Raw genomic sequence first — 9,886 nt, 5'->3', positions numbered from 1 at the left:
ATTGATATTTCCAGTCTAGCTTTTTCCTGACATTGGGGCAGGATACATTTATTTGGACCAAAGTGGGGCTTGTTAAAAAACAGAACTGGCTTACCTTACTCCAAGGAAATGCCACATAATGAGAATTAGTCCCTCGCCAATATGTGACCTCTGCGCTGATAGGAAGATAGGCTCTTTCATGCATAGGTTTTGGGAATGCAGCATTGTGGCGGATTTTTGGAGTCAGGTGTCCTCCACATTGTCAGATGTGTTGGGCACTGTAGTACCATGTTCACCATCAGCCATGCTCTTGAATGACTTCCAATTACCATATCCCACTAAACGTGTAGTGTTAGCGGGCCTAACCGCAGCTAAAAAGATGCTGGCTCTCCGCTGGCAACCTCCTCACACACTTACACATATACAATGGCTAAACAGCCAGCGCGAGTGAGAAGACTATTTCACAGTGGGGTGGTGTGTACGATATGGTAAAGGAGCTAGTGAAATGAGGATATTTGTTTTCTGTCTATGCTTGATGCAAGTAATGTATGATGCTGTATTGCTTTAACTCATCCTAAGATCTTGGGGGAGGGGGGGTGTCGACACCGGGGAGTGTTTGTGGGAAGAGTGAAGCTAAATGTTCTCAGCTGTCTTGTATCCGATGCACAGACAGTGTACTGGATGTGTGTGTTTCTTGCTCTATTAAAGGAAAAAAAAAAAGAAAAAAACAGAACTGGCATACTTTCATATGCAATTAAAGTGTACCTTTGCAGTCATATCTATGCATACTGTATGAACTGTATGCTGTACATGTGACAGCAGTGAAGAGTGTAGATTTCGGGTCAGTCTTGAGGTGGAGTCCAGCATGTGATCGGCAGGTTAACAGTGAGTTTATGGTGTAGACCTAGGAATCATTCTCCACACTTGAACCTCCTTTCACCCACCCACCCACCCTCTCCTCCTCCCTGCTGTATCACACCTGAACAGCAGAATCCTGTTTCACACATTCACATTGTGATGAGAAAAACTCACCAGCATCAGCATGACCAGCTGGAAACCCATTCACCCTGAACATGCATCATCCGCTGCTGTCTGTCTGAACACAGACAGTGAACAAGGATTTGTACATTCATATTGTGGCTGTTTGTTGGTTTCCATTTTTAGTAGCCTACAGTATATACTGTTGCAAATACATTTATGCCTTGAAATACTTTGTATTTTATCACAATACCTTCACTGTTATCGTCAGTTTCAGCGTTGTCAGAGCTCTAACCTATGTCTTTAAAGCTGGAGTGTGGATCTTTTGTCTCCCCCCTCTGGCACTGAGAGTAAATACACAGACACTCTGGATGCGTGCATGTGACATGTGCCTGCAGGTGAGCTCACCGCATCTCCTGGGTGGCTGGTTGATGTAAAAATGCATCAATTCAAGTGTGCCAGTGCAGGACGGTCGCTACAGACACCACAACTCCTGAGTACTGAAATATACAGAGAGCTTCCCCTGGCGGCAATAGGTTCATCAGCATTGTGTGAACTCGTTTGGCAAGGGCTTTAATGTAACACCCGTTCATTAATATGTAAAAGTTCCATACTCCAGCTTCATGGGCTTCATGGGCTCAGGTTCATGGGCTTTAAACCTATGAACCTTCCTTCAGTCAGATGAACATACTGTAGTCAACATATCTGTATTCATATTAAATGCTCTGTTGTTCTGTTCTGGACTGAATGCCACATTTTCTAAGATGTATTCAGCCAGGAAAAATTAGGCGCTTTAATTAATTATCTGTTGCAGTGTGTAGATACAAGGACATTTTACATAGTCATCGCTTAGAAGTTTAATGTGTTTTTTGATTTACTGTAAATACCCGACCAGAATGGAAGCCAGGGGTTAAAGTATTTTTATTTAAAATGTTATTCATTTAGTTAGCCGTTTGATAATATTTTCGGCAAGTTTCATTGAAGTCAGAATTCTGACTTTAAACTCAGAATTCTGAGAATAAACTTTTTTTTCTCAAAATTCTGACTTAAATCTCAGAATTCTGACTTTAATTTCAGAATTCTGATTTTAATATAAGAACTGAAATACATGTTTCAACTTGTGGCCCTAATCCTTTTCCATACTACAGCCCTGCTTGTAATCAGCAGAAAGTCAAAGAAAAGTCATGGAATTTTACACCCAAGCCATGATGGAAGATCACATTATATATCCGGCCTTTTGTATGACTGTAACGGTCATGATGGTTGCCGTGCCTTCCCACCACCGGGGTGAACCTCAGGGCGCCCTCTTCCTACACAGTCAGCCAGAACATCCATGTAATGTGTCGTTGTAAAAGCAGCAGCCAAACTGTCTCCCTCTGACAGACCCTGCCACGCACACATAAACACACGTCCTGTCGTTATGGCAGGTCGTAAAAGACAAGAGACCAAATGCAGAGTGAGGATGTGGTGGCTCGGCAGATGAGCGCTTTCTCTGCTCGGTGTTTACTTTTCATGCGGCGTAGCCCGGGGGTAACCTTGCGTGCGTGTGTGCGCGCGTCCCTCCGCCTGTCGCTACTGACCCAAGTTTGAACCCGCTGAGAGATATTATTTTTTAAAACACGCAAACACACACGCGGGAGGACAGAGAGAGAGCAGGTCAAAGTCTTCCTCTAGATTAGGAAGAGGTTCACTCTGAGAGCAGGCTGATAGTTGGCTGGGTGTCAGGCGGAGGGCAGCGCTGCTTTCCGGCGAGGTGTTAATCATCATTTCATCTCTCAGAGTCAGATCATGCTGTCTCATTGTTATGACACATCATAAGGGCAACAGGGAAGGATCAGGCTGTCAGTTTGATGCCACATGGTGAAATATGTGTATCCAGATTAAATTATAAAAGTGAACTAAACTAGAATTCAATAAAAAAAAAAAAAAAGTAGGGTTAAGGTGAACGGCACCAGTGAGTGAGACCCATAGGGAGAAGGATTAAGACACAATCCGCCTCTTTTTTTCATTTGCTGAAGCAGCTGAAAATGTGCTGCTTAAAAGCTTTTTGCTCTTGAATGCAGGCCGCCCTGCAGGCATCATTACTGATCCCACAAACGGGGCTTAAGCCAAGGTAATGAGTGTGTAAACTAGCTGCCTTATTGCTAACAAAGGCGTCTTGGGACGCGCTCCCATTGTCTCGGAGGGAATCATCACCTTTTCTCAGTGAAATCCGCCGCGGATTGTCTGCGTGCAACAGGAGGTAGGGATTAAGGATGCGGTCCCTGGAACAAATGGCGAGGCAAGTCAGCCCAGTACAGGCCGGAGGCGGGGCCGAACGACACCCACAATTAAAGATGAACTTTGAGTGAACTAATTTATCTGAGGGAGGAGAAGGTAGCAGGCTGCCCGCAGTCCTGGCAGCCTATAAAAACGCGGAATGAGCAGCCCTGGAGTCTCATAGCTGACAGAGTTTCACCTGAACTAGCCTACTGCAGCGCATCTCTCCAACAAGACGGCGACTGTCACTGACTCCGCTGCAACATGGCTCTGAACACTCTGCTGGCCACCTTCCTGTGCACCATCGTGCTTCCCATCCTGCTGTTCCTGGTGGCGCTGAAGCTGTGGGAGGTTTACATGATCCGAGGCAGAGACCCGAGCTGCACGAGCCCGCTGCCCCCGGGATCCATGGGTTTACCTTTCATCGGAGAGACGCTGCAGCTCATCCTGCAGGTAAACGCATGACACAGTCACTGACGCCTACTTTCACACATCCACGTGGATGCTCCAGACACTGTGAGAAAATGTGATGTCACTTGTGTTCAACTTTCTTTTTTCTTTTTTTTTACGTGTTTTCATATTGGTAAACAATATGAGCACTGTTTTGAACTTGCGCTTCCATGAGACGCTTATGGCACCTACAGGGTTAACGATCGTAGGCTACTTAATTGGAGTAAATATGCAATTGTAATTTAAGTGTAATAATGGCAATACTGGTTTATAAGACGGCTTAATTCAGTTTTTAAGATTTAAACATATTTGTGAATTTATCATCGTAATATTGATTCATTTTAACATTTCTTCCATTTAATATGTTTATGCCCCAACAAACAAAGCGAATTCCTTGTTAAGTGTTACTTAGGCTACTTGGCAATAAACTAAACTATAACTATAACTAAATCCCTTTATGATTCTGATTTTAAAATTGTATTTAATATCATTTTGTATGTGTATCAGGGTTTGTTTATTCATCATCTTTGTATTGGTCTGTATGCGTGTTTATGTTTGCAGAGGAGAAAGTTTTTGCGGATGAAGCGGCAGAAGTATGGTTACATCTACCGCACACACCTCTTCGGGAACCCCACGGTGCGCGTGACCGGAGCGGATAACGTCAGGCAGATTCTGCTGGGAGAGAACAGGCTCGTGTCCGTGCAGTGGCCCGCTTCTGTACGCACCATCTTGGGCTCGGATACACTGTCTAACATGCACGGAGCCCAACACAAAACCAAGAAAAAGGTATGTTAGGATTTCATTTAAATTCTTTACTTTATTTTTTAATGGCAATTTACTTTCAGTATCCTAGTGGATATATAAGTTTGCTTTATCATTTGCTCAGTACAGTCTAAAACTACCATTAACGTTTCAAATAACCTGTTATTGACACATTGTCCGTTCTAAGCAGATGCATATGTCCCAGCCTATGGCACTGTTGTCTAGCACATTTATTAGTAAAATGAGGAGCACATATCCTGAATTATTTTCTTCCTATAGCTTAATTTATATTAGGGAGCACGACAACTAACATCATTGTTGTAAGTTTTTAAATTCATTAAGTAATTCATATTCAAAAAATAATTTGATCATTGGATCCTAAAAACGTATATTCTTTAAAGAAGTGAGATTGTTTTTGCTTGTCCAGTTAGAACATATTCACCCAATAGAAATCAACTTTTTGAAAGAATTTTCCAGAAATTTGTGTTTCTATCGAAATACAATCCACGACAAAGGCAGGTCACTGCACTAGAGTCGAGAAAAACCTCACTTGATTTCATAAAATACTTGAAAGAAGATAATTTGCACTTGAAATGGGTTCAAATTTTCTAAATGTACTGGCAGATTGTTTCACTTGCTCTAAGAAAAACAAACTTTTTGCAGTGCACTAAGACAACATCATAAGATCTACTCTGTCGTCATATCAAATTGAGCACATTGGCCAAAAATTCATTACTCAGAAATGCGTTTTGGGTGGAAAATACTAGCATATGCATGGACATTTGCTTTCATAAATCTAACACATCTTCCCTCCCCACCCTTCTCCAGGCCATCATGCAAGCATTCTCCACCGAGGCTCTGGAGCTCTACATCCCCGTCATTCAGGAGGAGGTGCGGGCTGCAGTGGAGCAGTGGCTGGCCAAGGACTCTTGCGTGCTGGTCTACCCAGAGATGAAGCGGCTGATGTTCCGCATCGCCATGAGGATCCTGCTGGGTTTCGAGCCAGAGCAGATCAAGACAGACGAGCAGCAGCTGGTGGAAGCTTTCGAGGAAATGATCAAGAATCTGTTCTCGCTGCCCATCGACGTGCCTTTCAGCGGACTGTACAGGGTAAGAGACAAACGCATGATCGTTACATACAGCTAGGGTCCTTTTTTTTTAAATCTATAAAGATGTGGATCAAATTTCAAAATGAACCATGAAAGGACATGCGTAGATGCATGACTAGGTGTGGTTATGGATAGTTTAATGACATTTAAAATGTATTTTTGATTTTGTACATGGTTACATGGTATTTTGGTTGTGGTTTTTATATAGCCTTATATATAATGTTCTTTTGTATTTCTTCAATGAGTTTTGTTTTTTATGTTCTGTGAAACAAATACACTTAACAAAGTTGAATGACCACACCAAAGATTTTGCATATTACATCATAGCCAATGTTTAAAAGCATGCTGATATAAACAAGACCTGCTATACTGAAGAATTACCTAACTCAATCAAGTTGATCTACATGAACTAATAAATAAATGGCATTGGGATTGTAGTAAATGGGCTTAAATATTCAAAACTCTGGTATGGTCAGAAGTTGAACAAGCACATCACCTGAGGCAAAGTGAAATGGTTGAGTGTGTTTGTATGTAGATATACAGTATCCAGTGAATGCAAACATCCGTCTAATTCACCTTCTTACATTATGTTTCTCCTCTGCCCTCCATTCATCCTTCCCTCCCTTATTTCCACCTCTCCTCTCTCCCTCCCTGCTCCTCCTGCCATCTTTATGTCCTCCAGGGTCTGAAGGCAAGGAACTTCATCCACTCCAAGATAGAAGAGAACATCAAGAAGAAGGTGCAGGAGTCAGACAAGGAGTCCAAACACAGAGACGCTCTGCAGCAGCTTATCGACAGCAGCAAGAACAATGGAGAACCGTTCAGCATGCAGGTAGTGACATTTTTCATTTTATTTAATGCTTATTTGTTTAGGTACGTATGCTAAGACATAGACATTTGTGCAACAAATCTCCAAGAGATAGATGGATGGATGGATGGATGGATGGATGGATGGATGGATAGATGGACTTTATTTATCCCAAATTGGAAAATGACTCTGTTACAAGCAGCAAGTTACAAGGACATCCACACATACTCACTCACACACATCCAGAAAAAACAGGAAATATACTATATATATATATATATATATATATATATTAAAAAAGTGACTTAAAACACACAAATCCACGTGCACATCAGAATCTGTTGCAACAGGCTGCTGCACGACACAGCATTTATAGCTATTGCTAATTTCCAATCCCCGTCCCTATAAGGGCTTTTTTAACAGCCATGAAAAAAAAAAAAAAAAAACATTGCCACATTAAAATACGATAAGCACATAAACATACAATGCACATCATTCTGCCCCTTTATGTCTTATGTCATTTATATAAGCCATTGTTTTGGTTAGGGTCTGAACTAATTTCATGTGTTCATGTTTCCAGGCCATTAAGGAGTCTGCTACAGAGTTGTTGTTCGGGGGCCATGAAACCACAGCGAGCACAGCCACCTCTCTGGTCATGTTCCTGGGCCTGAACCCTGAAGTTGTGGATAAACTGAGGCAGGAACTGATTGAAAAGGTAATTGCACCGTACAACTTAAGTTCTGTAGGTTGTTGTTCTAACACCTTTTAATAGTGGCTGCTGCAATTTAGTTTTTATGCTAAACATTTAACATAACGGACAATCCGTTGTAACTTTGAATTAATTTCATTCAAAATCATATGTAAGCATGAGCAGGAAAAGGTCATTCTTGAACTTGCGAAACAGTAATTGGCCAAAAAAGGTCTCAACTCAAAGTCTAACTACTACCTTTTATCCCCATCTCATGGTCTTTTATCCCCATCTCATGGTCTTTCAGCAAATTAAGCTTGCTTGGTTGTCATACTAATTCACGCGATGACATCTGAGCTATCTCCATGACAACTGAGCAAACTCTAGCTGCTGGGGAAGACCATGAGGTATAGTGTAAAACCCGGGGGGGAAAGTTAGTGAGAGAACTATGAGTAATCTGAAGCAATTTAGTGATTTGGGGGGAAAGTGCCTGCCGATATCTACAGTAATAAAGTATATAAAATTACACAGTGGGGTTAGTATACTCTATGCTTTCCATAGAGATAATAATCCACATTAAAGCGTTCCCAGTAAAACTAATTAGTGCAATATGTGTTAGATTAAACCCTGATCAGGAGCCAGGTCAGGTAACACTGCTGAGTTTGGTGTGTGCTTTGAGTTTCTGTATAACTAGGCTTTTCTGTACTTGAAAGGCCGGCAGGGCTAATGAGCTAACCTACAGTAAACAAGTGAAGTATGGATGGATTGTTTCCAGTTTGTAGAGCCACCCATTGTGGTTTGATTAAAGCATTATGCTTATTACTGTAATATAAAATCACTGAAATCAGTCTGGGTGACATGAACAACCAGCACAATTCCATTCCTCACCAACTATCATTACACTTTGGTTCCACCGGTTATACCGTCCTTCGCTTCTCCTCACATGCCAATTTGTCTGTCTTCAGGAGGAGCAGGGGATGGACCTCCATAGTCTGAACATTGAGGCCTTGGAGCAGTTGAAGTACACCGGCTGTGTCATTAAAGAGACTCTGAGAATCAACCCTCCGGTTCCTGGAGGCTTCAGAGTGGCCCTCAAGACCTTTGAACTCAATGTAAGTTAACAAAGATCTCTAGGAACTAAATCCATAAATGGCAGATTGAGACGAGAGATGAGACACAACCTGTATCAAACTGTGTGCTTACTGATCATTTCCCCTCACCACTTCAGGGTTACCAAATTCCCAAAGGCTGGAACGTCATCTACAGCATCTGTGACACTCATGATGTGGCAGAGATGTTCCCCAACAAGGAAGACTTCCAGCCGGAGCGCTTCATGACCAAACCCTTGGGCGACTCCTCCAGGTTCCAGTACATCCCGTTTGGAGGGGGCTCTAGGATGTGTGTGGGGAAAGAGTTTGCTAAGATCCTGCTAAAGATCTTCCTGGTGGAAGTGGTCACAAAGTGTCACTGGACTCTTTTAAATGGGCCACCCACCATGAAAACAGGACCTACTGTCTATCCTGTGGACAATCTGCCAACAAAGTTTACCAGCTATGTACAAAATTAAACTGAGATGACAAGAGATCATGTTTCCTAAAAGCAGTGTAGAGTGAAATATGAGGTTTCCCAAAAGTCTCAAATCATCTGTGTTTTACCTCCGAATCCACAGGGGGAACTACAGTAAAGCTACTTGGGGAGTTTTTTGGAATTACTCTGTGCACTAAAGAATCCGATCAAAGGCCGCATTTACACAATGATCTTCAATTTTTTTGACATGACATAAATTGTACATATTGTAGATGACTTAAGAACGTATTTTACATTTTATATTATGATACATTGAATTTGTATAAATATATATGTTTTGTTTGAACAAACTAAACGCGAGGCACTATACACAGACATGGAACACTTTAATCAGCTCAGAGGTGTATCTATAGGATTATGTACATATGTAATGTAGAGTCTGTTTATATAACTTTTGTATCTTACCCCAACTTATTTAAGTGACTTATGTTATATTGTATGGGCTTTTTATTTAATAAACTGTTATGCGAAGAATTTTGGTTTTTGTTGTTTTATTCAAATTAAAGGGTTGAACTATATTGTATTAAAAGAATATGTCGACATTTTGGGAAATACACTAATTTGCCTTTTTTGTCAGAGTGAGTGGAAAAGATCGTCTGGAGTAAGGTTAGCCTAGCTTAGCATGAAGATTGGAAGCAGGGGGAGAGAGCTAGCCTGACAGTCCGAAGTTAAAAAATACAGCTCTAAAGCTCCCTGATTAATACGTGTGGTGTTGCGTTGGAAAGAGCTTAAAAACCTGTGTTGGTAGGGTGTTTTTTAAAGGGTTTCTTTTTTCACTTTGGACAGAGTCAGGCCAACTGTTCCCCCCCCCTGCTCCCCGGCCTTGGGCCAAGCTAGGCTAACCACGTTCTGACTCCAGCTTCGTACTTCACACGCCGACATGACATTGATTTCAATCTTCTCATCACTCTTAGTAAGAAAACTATTTAATATAATTATTTAAAAACTGATGTACCGGTCAGATATACGTACGGTCATATATATATATTTTTGTCAGATAAATTTACCTGACAAATCTGACCTTAAGGAAAGAAAAAAGAAGAAAAAGAAAAAATTCAAATTGTTGATAAATAGGTTTACTGCAGTACTCATGATCGGCAATCACAACTTCATTGTAGCACACTTAATAATTCACAGAATATAATAAAAACAAAAGGTTTAACGAAGTCATTAGTGATCTGTGTAAGTAAAAATGACGAGATTAAGCGCAACTCTGGTTTATTTCAAAACACCAGGTAAAGTTTGCTGATGACAGTTAATGTAGGC

The 9,886-nt window shown here is 41.3% G+C and overlaps 1 protein-coding gene across 1 annotated transcript; it reads left to right on the top strand.

Annotated features, from left to right (window-relative positions):
* The first annotated feature begins 3,027 nt into the window (after nt 1–3,027).
* On the top strand, nt 3,028–9,088 carry cyp26a1 (cytochrome P450, family 26, subfamily A, polypeptide 1). The gene is made up of 7 exons (XM_078279915.1): nt 3,028–3,669; nt 4,228–4,452; nt 5,257–5,538; nt 6,220–6,369; nt 6,926–7,060; nt 7,999–8,145; nt 8,262–9,088. The coding sequence occupies exons 1-7, from the start codon at nt 3,481–3,483 to the stop codon at nt 8,598–8,600; spliced, it is 1,467 nt and encodes a 488-aa protein (XP_078136041.1). The 5' UTR covers nt 3,028–3,480; the 3' UTR covers nt 8,601–9,088.
* The last annotated feature ends 798 nt before the right edge of the window (nt 9,089–9,886 follow it).

This window comes from Sander vitreus, chromosome 21, assembly GCF_031162955.1.
Source record: "Sander vitreus isolate 19-12246 chromosome 21, sanVit1, whole genome shotgun sequence".
Classification (NCBI taxonomy): Eukaryota; Metazoa; Chordata; class Actinopteri; order Perciformes; family Percidae; genus Sander; species Sander vitreus.
The sequence above is the reverse complement of the archived record's forward strand: the minus strand, read 5'-3'. Positions and strand labels throughout refer to the sequence as shown.